The 13,703-nt window shown below is 38.4% G+C and overlaps 1 protein-coding gene across 2 annotated transcripts in view; it reads left to right on the top strand.

Moving 5' to 3' along the window:
* LOC101854750 (laminin subunit alpha) overlaps positions 1-13,703 on the top strand; it is a gene marked incomplete at its 5' end in the record, with an annotated part of 81,500 nt that overhangs the window by 11,979 nt on the left and 55,818 nt on the right. Inside the window, 13 exon segments of one of the 2 annotated variants that reach the window (XM_013087705.1) lie at positions 2,324-2,500; positions 2,944-3,102; positions 3,699-3,798; positions 5,090-5,246; positions 6,390-6,524; positions 8,103-8,234; positions 8,475-8,569; positions 9,087-9,252; positions 10,044-10,204; positions 10,990-11,104; positions 12,055-12,137; positions 12,767-12,920; positions 13,364-13,438. In XM_013087705.1, coding sequence (XP_012943159.1) covers positions 2,324-2,500; positions 2,944-3,102; positions 3,699-3,798; positions 5,090-5,246; positions 6,390-6,524; positions 8,103-8,234; positions 8,475-8,569; positions 9,087-9,252; positions 10,044-10,204; positions 10,990-11,104; positions 12,055-12,137; positions 12,767-12,920; positions 13,364-13,438 — 1,709 coding nt within the window. 2 annotated transcript variants of the gene reach the window in all.

Raw genomic sequence — 13,703 nt, 5'->3', positions numbered from 1 at the left:
GGTTGGGGGAGGAGTTTTTTTGGTACTTTAGAAGAAAAAAAATCTGGATTGATAACAAAAACGTGGATCAAATTTAGAAGATAATAAGTAGTAGAACAGATAATAATACATGCAGTTGGAATAGCATAATAGTGTTTGATGATGAGAAAGAGATGGGGAAGGGCAAAGGTCGTCATATCTGCCGTCGTAAGGGAAAACGACGAATGGTCAAAATTTTCCGATTTTGTTATTTTTATCATAGAGTATTTAATTCTGCATCTGATGGTGTAAAAAATTTTGTCTATCCTAATCCATTGTTTCGTAAATGAGAGTTCGTCGTTTTCCCGTACACAGACGAGCTCCGAACCAGAGCTCAGTGTAAGGGAGAACGACGAATGGTCGATCGATCAAGGATCACTGCTCGTTCGGCGTTGTCCCCTGGTCGCTGCCGTTGGGCAAATTCGGCATGGGCGACGAATGACAATTGGTCACTGTTGTGTCAGTACAAACATACTAGGTTTTTTGCAAACAAATACATGACCACCCCCTCCCCCAGAGTAGAATCGACCAGGGTTATATGAATGTATCACTTAGTGTGTCTTTCTGTCTGTCTTCACGTATTAGGCATATGCTGATGGTGTGAATTGACAAGAGCAGGCGGGAGAGAGGGGAAAATGGATGGGAACAGGGGGAAGGGGGTGGGGATGAGAGGGTCAAAAAAGTATTTAGGGAGAAATTTATTAGCACTGCATTTAGTGTCCACCAGATGTTCACAGACTAACGTCATGTTAGTTTGCTGTCCAGTCATTTGACATCCCAAATGCCAACGATGGTTGTAGTGCCACAATTTGTCTAGCACGTGTCACTCGTCGACATCATTATAGAATTACCAAGCAATTAATAACACTGCGTTATGAGAGTAAATTTCTTTGTCCAACTTAAAAAGTGGACTTATTTTGGCGACACTTAGTCTTGCTTTACGATTTTTTATGCCTTGATGGACGTTATGATCGAGTATAATAATGTCTTGCAGATTCAAACTGTCCTTGTCGATCTCTACTTTGTGGTATGTTTTCCGATCCGATCAACTGAATCCTTTATTAAATAAAAGCGTTGCATTACCTCTCCCAAAAGCGTTTGTTAAACAGTCTTGTCATACTTTGCAATGATCTGATCATATTATTGACATTGTAACATTGTTGATCCCTTTGGTCATGCAGAGAAAATTTTGCAGTTAACGAAAGGTCCTTAGCGGAAATAAAAGTAAAACTCGCTTCTGAAGAGAATACAATAGAGAGATATCATGGAGACGAAACTTTGGTTCCGAATGAGACAGTTTGAAATCAAGCTGTTGAAAATGTGTGCACATCTGATTTGTACACTGACTGTGTAGTATTTACCCAAGTGAGGAAGGGAAAAGAAGGAGGTTTACCGAGTTATAGTTGGGATATAACAAACACCTAACTTTATACGTATAATAGCTAGTTTGTATGTGTCTTATTTTTATTTATAGTAACCAGTACACAGTCATTAATGTCAATAATGCATCACAACTGACCATCGCCTACGCCCATAAACATTCACGAGTGTAAAGGAGAATGACGAACCGTACCATTCGTCGTTTTCGCATACATCGCAAGGCTCACCTGCGGGTGCGCAATGTAAGGGAGGAAGACGAATGTTGAATAACTTTGTTACTTTTTAACCTAAACCATTCAAACTTTAGAAACTGCTTTATGAACACCTCAATCAGATATCTGGTGAATTGCAGCTTAAAAGAGTGAAAAATAAAATAGTTATAAAGTGAAAACAGTTTTTGCCTCTTCTGAAAAATTTGCCTTGCTACCTGCGCAGGACCATTTGTCATTTTCCCTTATGATGGCAGATATATGGAAGGTGTTTGGAAAACAGCCAATATAAGCTAAGTATAGGAAAAGGCGAAGAACGTAATTTATATGGAACTTATTTATAGGGTTAGATAAGATACATCTTTATTGTCCAGATCCTGGCACATTGGTTTGGTGTTTCACCATGTACACACACACACACACACACACACACACACACACACACACACACACACACATACTCACACACATACACAAACATGCACTCACACGCAGGTCTACAGTCACATGCATAATATAAAGGAACAGTATTATGTCATATGAATACTTATAAAAATATGGTTAAAATGAAAGAATTTTGATGAATGATGGTAAAAATGACCTTCTGTATCTTTTTATGTTACAGATCAGAAGCCTAGGTCTTTTACTTCAGACTCACATTTATTTGTTTCAATTATTATCTACTATTGTTTTATCTTTCTTGTCTTCTTTATCAGTGTGCAACTGTAACCCTAATGGAGCCAAGCAGATTCCTGGCTACCCTCTGGGTGGATGCGGCATCGTCACTAGTGGCCTGCTGTGTGAGTGCAAGGACAGAGTGATGGGACGTATCTGTGACACCTGCAAGCCTGGCTACTGGAATCTCAACAGAAACAACCCCGATGGCTGTGAGGGTGAGTTGGGACACTCCGTTACGGTTGAACCTGCACTGTCCCCGCAGAATTATGCAAATTTAGATGGCCAAATTATTCAAGACAAATGCAAAATTATGCAAAAATCATGCAAGTTACCGCTACGCCATGTTTTGCACTTTTCAACAAGAATTTTCATGTTTTATATACAGAAGAATTGAAAACAGAACATATCAGTATCAGTAATTTTTTGTGTATTTGAAACTCGTCTACTGGGACATTTCAGTGACCCACACTCAGCACTTTTCAAGGACCCCCGAGCAAGTGTTGAATTCCTGCATGCTGTCGGCATCGCTGAGCATTTATGACACCACAGTGCCAGAAGAGAGAGAGAGAGAGAAAGAGAGAGAGAACAGAGACATGATATATAATGCTGCCCAACGGTGACAGTATATTATAATATAATTTGTCCTTCTCTTTTTCAGAGTGTGAATGCTTCAAGCCCGGCACCCTGGCAGGCGTAAACAAGTGTGACATGAACACCGGTCAGTGTGTCTGTAAGCCAGATGTCGGTGGACAGGACTGTGACCAGTGTCTTGACGGTTTCTACAATCTGGATGGAAATAATCCGTTTGGCTGTGTTGGTAAGTACCATACTTTTTTATTTGTTTACTCATTGAAGATGAGAACTTTGGTCATTCGAACGCTTGCAGAAGCTTATGCAACTAACATCGTTATCCATACAAATTTTCCAATTCTGTTTTCTTTTTCTGAAACTTAAAAAGGCAGGGGACAACAGGTATACTATAAAATGTGCATTGTTGTGTTTCTGGTTGGTGTATGTTGGTGTGAAATGTGCCACAACATTGACTTTGAACTGTTTCTGGTCTGACTAATGTGTCCGACACGTCTTTAAAGAGTTAAAAGGATAATATTAAGCTATAGGAGTTGGTTGAAAAAAAAATCCTACAGCTGCAATCAACTTGACACCTCTTGTTCAGTTTTGAATTTTTAAATAGGAATATATCATTTTTGCATGACGCTATTGAAAAGAAAATACATGTGTTACCTTTTTGTGCAGAATTTTCTTACACGAGGTGCTGTGAAAAGTTCAGTTATAATATAACTTCAAAAAGCGCATGAGCATGTAGGCTTTGATGGTTTTTCTTTTATGTATTTTTGTACCTTGAAAGCTTACATGAGAATGTACTAGAATCATCCAAACTTGTCGTTGTTTCAGACTGCAACTGTGACCGGGGTGGCTCTCAGAGGCTGACGTGTGACAAGACGTCCGGACAGTGTCTGTGCAAACAGAGAGTCACTGGGAAACGTTGTGATGTGTAAGTTAGTTTCTGTTGTAAAGAGTCTTATTAGTTTGTCGATTACTTGTCATAGATTCTGTTGAAAAATTTTTTGGGTGCTCTTTTTTGTGTCTATTGAAAAATAGCTTGATGCTTTCATTGGAAGGGAATTCTTGTTGACATCAATTTTGATCAATTGATATATAAGTAAAATGGGTTGTTTTTTTCTTAAGTGTTTTAGGGTGCTTGCAACTGCTTAAGGTCATATGAGCGCGCTGGGCGCATTAAACATTTTCAGTTGGAAGGGAAATTTGAATTTTTACTGGGTGGAAGCGGAAGCCTATTCTTATCGATTTTAGACCACCAAGGGATCTTTAACGTCCGCTACTTACACACGGGACCTAAGAGATTTTTCACCCTTGTCCGAGAAGGCTATGTGTAGATCTTTCCTACTTGAAGATCAGGGGTGTGGCTGAAAGAGAGCAGTAAAGAGCCAAGGAGAAGCAATAGAAAGGCTGCAGAAAGAGTCAGGCGCCCAGAGGAGGGGGCAAAGGAGGTGAAGGGGTGGGGACAGAAAGTGGAGACGAAAGCAGATGACAGAACATAGCAAGAAAGCAGGAAAGGAGGTGAAAGAAGACAATTTTAGAGAAGAAAATTTTTCCGTTGCAACCAGTATTCGAACCCGGTACTTTTGAATGAGAGGTGAACACCTTAACTTCTAGGTTATGAGAGCCCTCCAAGTAAATGTGATTTTTGTCTACGGCGTAATGATTTTCTGTGGTGAAAGGTAAATGTTTACATATCTTTGTTGCTGTTGTGAGGCTATGAAAAAGCAAGGATTTTAAAGGGTTTTTTTATATGAAATACTTTGTAATCATTGTTGTCTGTGGAAATGAACTACATAATTTATTTTTTTTTTCAACACTAAGACATCCACCTGTATAAGACAACCACCTTTTTTTTTTTGTCAACGGTTGGCCGTCTTGAATAATTTCGACTGAATTTGAACTTGCTTTGTATGAATTGAGGGTGCAGTGGAGGAGCGGTTAGTGCACTCGTCTCTGAAGCAGAAAGTCCAGGTTCAAGCCTCGGTTCGGACACAGATTTTTTTTACCCTTCCTCCTCCTCACCCAGCAGTAATGGGTATCTGAATTCGAGTTGGGCAAGTAAAGGCAGTGTGGAAAGGAACTGGCCACCCTATCACAATATGCAGAAGGCCCAGGAAGTTGTCTCACTAACAAGACAATCCCCAATGTCCGGATCAGATGCAGGAACAACTTTACTATGTGTGAATTACCCAGTAATTGTTGTAATCGTTTTTGTCCCTCAGACCCATCACTGGTCACTTTGTTCCCTCACTCCACCAATACAAGTTTGAGGTTGAGGATGGCACCACGCCAGAGGGGGCTCGCATCAGATATGGCTATGATACCAGAATTTTCCCTGATTTCTCATGGAGAGGCTATGCAGTTCTGACCCAGATACAGGTATTAAAAAATGTTTTTTGTACGTGTTAAGATTAGAGTTTGGTAGAATTCAGAAAAAGTTGAGAGATATATGTAGCTTGTAAGTAACAGTGTCATGGTTTCGTAGGAAATTGGTAGAATTGGAATGTGTGGTTTTATCCACAAGGAAAATGGATTATGACAGTGGGGTAATTTTGTTGTTGGAATATTTTGATTTTATGTTGCAAGTGACTTCAAAGACAAAGGATATGTGAACACATGTCTGTGTGGCATTCTTATGTATGTTAAGTTGTTTTTTTTTTTTATATATAGATTTACATTGGGGGGGAGGGGGGGAGACAATGAAAGTAGTTGAAAGATATTGGTGTAAAACTTTTGAAATTGAAAAGCTAAAAAAAGTTTTGGGTATTGCTTATGGCAAAAAAAACTTCTTTCAATAAAATACCAAGTGTGATATCATTTGTCTCCAAGTGAAATTACTATCATATGCTCAGGGTTAAATCCCTGTCTCAGTTATCTGTTCTAAGTAAAGTAATTGTATAAGTTTAACACCCCTTATTATAATGATACGATATAGATTGTGAACCACATGAGACGATTCATGTACGTTGAGCGGGTAGTCTAGTTTATTTAGGAAGTGAAAGTAGGGCGATACAAGATTTCTGCATGCGTAGCGTGAGAGCCGTTAGTTTCTCTTAGTTTAGTTTCATATTGTAGGCAATCATATCACACCCCTTTTAACATTTTTAGGTCATTTAGGAGAGGGGACCTCCGAATTTAATATCCGTCTCTGATAGGAACATCTAAAATGGTTTGAGAGTCTTGAAAACTCCACAAAATGGTCTGAGTTTAAGAACACCCTGTCGGAGATTCAAACCTAGGCCATCCACTCTGTAGTCCAGCGTGATACTAACTGAGATAATGGAGCGGCTAGTTATCTGTGTTATACTCTTGTGTATATAATTAAGAAATAAAAGATAACACAAAGAAGTCAAGATAGACGGGTTTAATTAACTTTTAATTAATTAGTTGACCACTGGTGTACAACTCTTCAGCTGGGCTTTTAGACTGCTGAACATTCGTAATGACCCATGTTCTCATTACAATGAATTAAACGTTATAAATTAATTACAGCTATGTAACAATCTGTTGTGTACTCCACAGCCTGAGGTACAGCTTGATGTGGACATCAGGATTCCCAGTTTGTACCAAATCATCTTTCGATTTGTCAACCGGGAGGATGGCCCCGTCAAAGGAACGGTAACCCTCAAGCCAGATGCCCCGACAGATATTACTCAGGTAAAGATAGATCTATGAGGAGTATTCTTTCCTAAGAATTATGTGGCAGGATAGAATACGAAATGAAGAGCTGTGGGAAAGGACAGGACAAAAGGATATAGAAGTTGAAATAGGACTAAGAAAGTGACGATGGATGGGACACACCTTAAGAAAGCCCTGCAAAAACATCACAAGACAGTCACTGCAGTGGAACCCACAGGGAGCATGAGGCAGGGGTAGTGGAAACGTGGAGGAGGTGTGTGGAAAGGGACTTGAGAGAGGTGAAGCTAACTTGGAACGAGCTTGGAAGGATGGCCCAGGACAGAGTTATAAATAAAAAGAGCTTGTATATGGCCTATACCCTGCCAGAGTGAAAGGCACTGATGATGATGAAAGATAAAGATCTTTTGTGGGTTGTTGTTGGTTTTTCTGAGGTGGTGTGCTCCTTCTTTCCAATCGAACATTTATCATTCTTATCTCCCCTCTTTCTTTTTTGTGTTTGTTACCCTTTTGTAACACCTCTAATCATCAACACTTATCGGACCTGATTGTGTTGCAAGTGCCGTAAAACTCTTACTAAAACTAAAGACTAAAGCTAAAGATCTTAGCAACCTATTGTGTTGATATTTCACTTGTTTTCTTGTCCGTCATGGCTTTTGTGAGTGTTGCTCAGTGTGGCATGTAATAATGAAAATAATAGAGTTAGCACCACAAAAAAAAAGGGAAATACACTTAATACTAAGATTAACATGCACATTATTTCCAACATTAGAGCGTCATCATCGTCACTATCATCATCATCATTATCATCATCATCATCATCATCATCATCATCATCGTCACCAACTAAACAATTGCTCTTTTTCTTGTTGTGTATTTCTTGTTCGATTTTTTTTTGAAACAACAATTTGCATCTGCTCAATACATTTTTATGTAACATACAATTATTAGCACCAAAATCAGGACACAGGACCAAAAAAAAAAAAATGATGATAGTAATAATAGCATTTGTATAGCACATATCCCCACTCGACAGCAAGCTCTATGCGCTTTACACTATATTAACTGTGCTGTGTCCAGAGTGTCTGTTCATCTGTGTGTTATTGTCAGTCACTGTCTGCCTCTCAAGTTAGTTGGACGTTATTTGTTTCAGAAAGTCATGCTTTGGAGCCTGGCTCCTTTGTTTTACTTTTTGACACCTGTCAACTTAAACTTTTTTTTCTGAATAACAGTATTTCAATATCAAAATATCCAGATATTATGCATTCTGATCACGAACTAGATATAAGCAATTTCCCCCCATGCATTAAAAAAACCCCATTTTAATGGCATTGAGTTAGATGTCCACATGTCTACAGAACCAATTTCATCTCTTAATATGTGGCAATCTTAGAAAGTTTCGACTATATTTTGTGTTAAAGAACCTGGTGAAAGCACCCTGTCAGTTTTCTTCAAATCTATGGGCAGTAAAGTTTATCTTACTTGTCTTATATTATCCTTGGAAGTGTCAGCATATAGTCCAGACTTCTTTTTTTTTTTTGACAACTCTGTATTTTTACTCTAATTTTCCCCCCCCCTTTTTTTTCTTTCCTGTTAAAGACTGGAGAAATCACCTTTGTGCCATCCCGAGACCCCAAATTTGCCACAGTCACTAGTGGAGGAGTCCAGTCTTTTGTGCTCAACCCAGGACGATGGACCATTTCTACCAATGTGCCTGACAATGTGTTTTTGGTGAGCAGATCTTTGCATGAAGGATTTATTCCATGGCAGTACATTTACTGCTGTCACTGTTTTAATACTAAAAATGTATTCTCCTAACTTAAAACTTTTAAATATGACTGAGATATGGATTCTTAAGGTCTGATAAATTTGTAAACATTGTTGATTGTACTTTTCGGAAGTAAGATATTTATATAGCCAAAAAACAACAACCGTATTTTATGTCCCATCACAAGTTGTTTTTTCCCCTAGGACTATTTTGTGTTGATCCCACAAAGTTACTATGAGGCAAGTCAGTTGCAAGTGAGTGTGACGAACCCATGCTTGGCTTCTGGAGATATTGGACCGTAAGTAATATTGAAAGAAAAGAAAAATATTTTTTGATATCACATTTTTGTTTATTGTTTTAGTTTCTTCTTTTGAGCATTGTCGGTAGTGGAGGTTTAAGAAAAGAAAAAAAATTGCAGATAAACATTCTCTTAACTGAAGAGGTAGAACAGAGGCATTCTGTTGTGATTTCAAGTTTCAAAAAAGTTTATATGAAATAACCTTATCTCTTTATTTGTTCAGTCTTTTTAGTTTAGGTGTGAAACATGAGTGAATTTCATTGTTTTCTATAATAGTCCTGGGAATTTTATAGCATATCTTTGTACTGCTCAGCTCAGTCACAGGTAATTGGTGCCTTGATTTGAAAGAATTATAATACATATGCTGATTTCTCTGTGTTCTTCTGTGTGTGATGTGAAGAGCCTTTTCATTACCCCACGGAGGTCTGTATACTTGATGCATTGATGTTGTTATTCAGTCTGTAGGATATATTCCTCCTTTTTATCTGTTTTTTAACTGGTTTTTATCTGTTTGCAGCTGCTTGTCATTCAAGTACCCTGACATTGACGGATTCCCCACCGGCCTGGGTGAGAATGCTTACGTTGTGGAGAACAACCAGCGGAAGGGTGCAGAGCAACACCCGGACATTGACCTCACCTATGAGCTGGACTCTAGCGGTCTTGCCCATGTGAATGAGCAGCAGGTAGCACGGCTTTGTAGATTAACTATTGTTTTGTCTTTGTGGGAAACAGTGGACTTTTTATAAGCTCATCAGAAGGATTTAATGTCTACTTTTTAGTTGGGTTTACCATATTATATAAGCTTCTTATTTTTCTCATTTTTGTATTCATACTCATCATTCTATGTTCAAAATGTGCGGATAGTTCATGCCATAAATATGTCTTTCTCAGAGTCATCCTCAGTCCCCATTCTATATCTTATGTGTTGTTTCTTTTAAACCTTGAATTTGAAGGTTTAAAAATAATGTGATGGTTTAAAGATATTTTTCACATAAAAGTGTTGCTCTACTTTGAGGATTTTTCAGATTATTGATATCTACAGGAGGCTTTTAAAGTTTACCCCATTTTAACTTCCTTCTCTCCCTGCTCTCATCTCATCTCATATTGCCTTGGCTTATTCAGGCTTGCCAACCTTCCTGAATTTTTCAGGAAATTCCAGAATTGCCATTGTTGCATGATGTCTCCCCCCCCCCCCCCCCCCAAAAAAAAATAATTTTTTCTTAGAAAAGGCATAGAAATGCTGAGGACGAAGGAATATGTGTAGTAGCTGTACTGTTACATTCTCATCTCTCTCTCTCTCTCTCTCTGTTTCTCCACTGGTTTGTTTGAGCTGTTTTTGTGGTATGGGTGGGTTTTTTTTAGTAGCCTATCACAGAAATGTGTGTTCGTGGCGCTCAGGAGCAATCAAAATTCCAGAATTCAGTATCTCAAAAGTTAGCAAGCCTGCTTATTATATTTTCCCGCTGGTCCACAGAAATCTTTCCTCATTGACCTGGTTGTTCCCGAGCCCGGGGACTACTTCATTGTGGTCAGCTACCACAACCCAAGAGACGTGTCCCAAAACCTGGATGTTGATGTGGCCACGGTCAACGGCCGAGACAATGCCCAGGTCACCCTCTCCAGCTGTCCTTACAGGTAATGTCCAGTTTCTAATTTCTGATCATGTTCTAAATGAGGGAGGAGGGGGAGGAGAGAGGAGGGGGAGGGAAAAAGTGGGGGGGGAGGGGAGGGGAAGGGGGGGCTCTTTCTTCCTATAGATGTGTCTCAAGCCGACATTGTTGGTATATATTGTGTGCAATGAATATCAAGGCCCCAAGATCTGGAATGCTTTGCCAAGTACTTCAAGAGAGATCAAACCCTTTGATTTATTCAAATGTCAGCTGAAGTCATTTCTGTTTTTAAATTAATGAGGTGAATATTTGGAGAGATTTTCTATTTTTCTGAAAACAACATTTTACGTTATTGTTGTACATTGCATTGTATTATAAACCACTCAGAGCCTGTGTACTTTAATCGGGGTTGAGCACTATATAAATGTCATTTATTATTATTGTTATGGTCTTGAGGTGTATTTATGTTTTGAATTTGTATTCATATTGAATTTTTCATATATGATTTCCTTGTCAGATGATTAAGAACTTGTCAGTCTTCATTAATGTATTTTTTATTTTGTTCTTTGTGGTGTCTCCATAATTTTTATTTTAGTGTAATTACTATTATCCATTCTAATCTCAAATAGAATTCCTTGTTTTAGCTTGATGTTTTACCTGTGATTGTTTTTGCTCATAATGTTGTTGTAGGTATTTCATTGTATTTCTGTTTGTGTATGTGTAAAAGTAGGCCTACTCAAGAGGTTCGAATTGTGTATCCAGATTATTATATTTCTTACTACAGTATATTGTTTTCCTCTTTCCCCAAAGTTCTCTATGTCGCCAAGTGCTGAAGGGAGAAGACGGACTTGAGGCTGTGTTCGACATCAGCTCCGGTTATGCCACTTTGTATTTCACAGGCGGTGACGGCGTTGATTTAGCCATTGTAAGTATTTTATTCTTGCCATTGCTGAAGAAAGATCCATTGCATTCACAGCACTTCTTCCATGCAGATAAAAGCACACACATTTTGTTAAAGCCAAATTATATTGAGCCACCTCTCTCCTATGTATCTGTTATTCTTCCTTTTTTTCCTTTTATTTCTCAACCTCTTACTCACTTTTAATCGATGTTTCCAAGAGAAGGTAACACATACTTAATTATATTGTTTATTGTTTCTGACAAACACATTTGTTTATGACACTTATTGTAACGTTAATGAAGTTTAAAAAACCCTAGGAGGCTGGAAGCACAGCCTCTGCCTTTCACTTTAAAACATTTACACTGAAATGTTCAGGATGGAAAGTGCTTTAAAAAATCTTTGGGGTTCAAATGAATACAAATGTAAGCACACCTGTTGAGCAATTATCGGTCAAATTAGGTCAATTGAAAGTGTTCTCATGTAACGGTTCTGTTTACAGATGTCCGTCAGAACAACAGATAGATACACCCTGATTGTGACTCTAACCTTCAGTCTAAGCTTGCGGGCCCCAGGGTTTGGAACATGCATAGTTCTCAGCCAAGTTTTTTTTACTTGCCTTGCTTATCACATGAAAAAAAAATTTTTTTTTCGTTATCTCTGTAGCAAAATTGAGTCCTATTTTTGCCTTTGCAATTTTCTCTCAGATGCATATAAACTTGCAAGTTGTTGAATTTTGACTGAGTTGAAGAGCTATGGGTACACTGTCAGCCTATAATTCTTGTATTATACTTTTTCTTTCCAATGTAATTGTTAACTTCACATTTTCAAGTCTTGGTCCTTACTCTTCTCCCACGCTAGTTCTTCTATTTCTGACAGTGGTATTTGTTGTTTTTAAAGGACAGTATCATTATCTTTCCACACTCAAAGTGTTTTATCTGGACAGATTGTGAAAGTAATTCCTTCCTTTCTTCCAGGACGCTGTGTATGGTATTCCAGTCAGGTCTTGGAGTGCGGACTACATTCTGCCAAGAATTATTTGCATCAAAATCAATGGAATGTAAGTTTGGTTAGATTTAAGCTTTGCCCTTAAAGTATTTAAAAAATTCAGCATTATGTTAACCAAATGGCAACCTCAGTGCTTTCTTGTCGTCTCTCCACTTTAGTAAACAGTGAAAATGGGACTTCCTCTGAAGCTCACTCTTTGTTTTGAACTGTTTTCACTGTTATTAAAAATTGAGATACGACAAGAAAGCACTGAGGTCATGAAATATGTAACTTCAAAGCCGAATATACAGACTATGGTGATGCTGAAAAATTGTGAGTTGATTTAATTATCTGTTAATTAATCATTGGTCCCTGCAACTACAATAAACATGAGAAGAGATATGACTGCATACTGCTTTACTCTGATGGAAATATTTTTGTAACATTATCTTGATGTTTGAGAAGATGGGCTTGAACTAAATAATTCTTATTCATTCATTCATTTGTTCATTCTGATGGCTTGGGTAAGACTCCCTAAAATCTATAAGAGTAGGCTTTGGTCACCACCCGGGCAAAATTCAAAATTTCCTACAAAATGAAAATGTTCAATGAGTCTTGCACGCTCATATGACCTAATGCAGTTGCGAGGGCTGTAAAACATTTCCAAAAAAACCCAACAACTCTATTTTGTCATTTGTCCAGCTGCGTTCCTTCAACCTATGGACGTCCAGTGGGAGCCGTGCGCATTGACTTTGAGCAGGACCGCAACAAGGACCTCCAGGCCACAGTGCTGCCTCCCAATATTCTGGACCCGTCAGTGGGCCTGGTCAACCTCAATGATACCATCAGGAGGGTTGTAAGTAGTTTTACTGATATGATTACGTACAAATGTACTATAGAACACGGTTTGGAGAGGGGGAGAAGGGGGGGGGGGGTATTTACAGTTTGGGAAATCTATGCAAAACCATTGTTTTTAACTCTACAGGTGACTTTCTACACAAGTTACTTTGCATAAAAACCCGACGGCTGATAAAGAGGAGAAAACTGTTCAGATCAAATATTGTGTACTAAAACATTTTCTGGTTCAGATATACTGAGGGTTTTTGTGTGTGTTTTAAGTATCAGTTGAAGAAAATTATGGGACTAATAAGTAAAAGTTGTCCAACATTTTACTGTTTTTCTATGTAATCATTTTCTGCCTTCTGGTCCCCAAGAGTCCAATTACCTTTTTGTGTCGCTAGTGGCCTGAAATCTAAATTCTACATTAAAAAGAAAATGTGACATGCTGTGTTCTTGTAGGAGGAGACTGAGTGTCCTATTTCCAAGTCCAATGAGAGCAGTGAATGTGTCACAGAGGTAGTTTCTACTTATGCTGTAAGAATTGAGAAACTCGAGTAGTTTCTTTCCGCATGTTTCTGGATGAAGATGTCGGTGCAGAAGCATGTTGTGGCACAGCTGACTAAAGTGTTGTTGGTGTACTTAACATATGTTGTTGGTTAATGGAAAGAAAAGGAAGAGAGACGGCGAAATTTAGAGAGGAATGGAAAGGCATTGGAGCAAAACAGAGAATTGGAGGGAGAGATGTAGAGAAAGAGAAATAAATTAGAGAGAGAGAGAGAGAGAGAGAAAGAGAGAGAGA

Source organism: Aplysia californica, unplaced genomic scaffold, assembly GCF_000002075.1.
Source record: "Aplysia californica isolate F4 #8 unplaced genomic scaffold, AplCal3.0 scaffold00627, whole genome shotgun sequence".
Classification (NCBI taxonomy): Eukaryota; Metazoa; Mollusca; class Gastropoda; order Aplysiida; family Aplysiidae; genus Aplysia; species Aplysia californica.
This window is presented reverse-complemented; position numbering and strand designations above follow the sequence as displayed.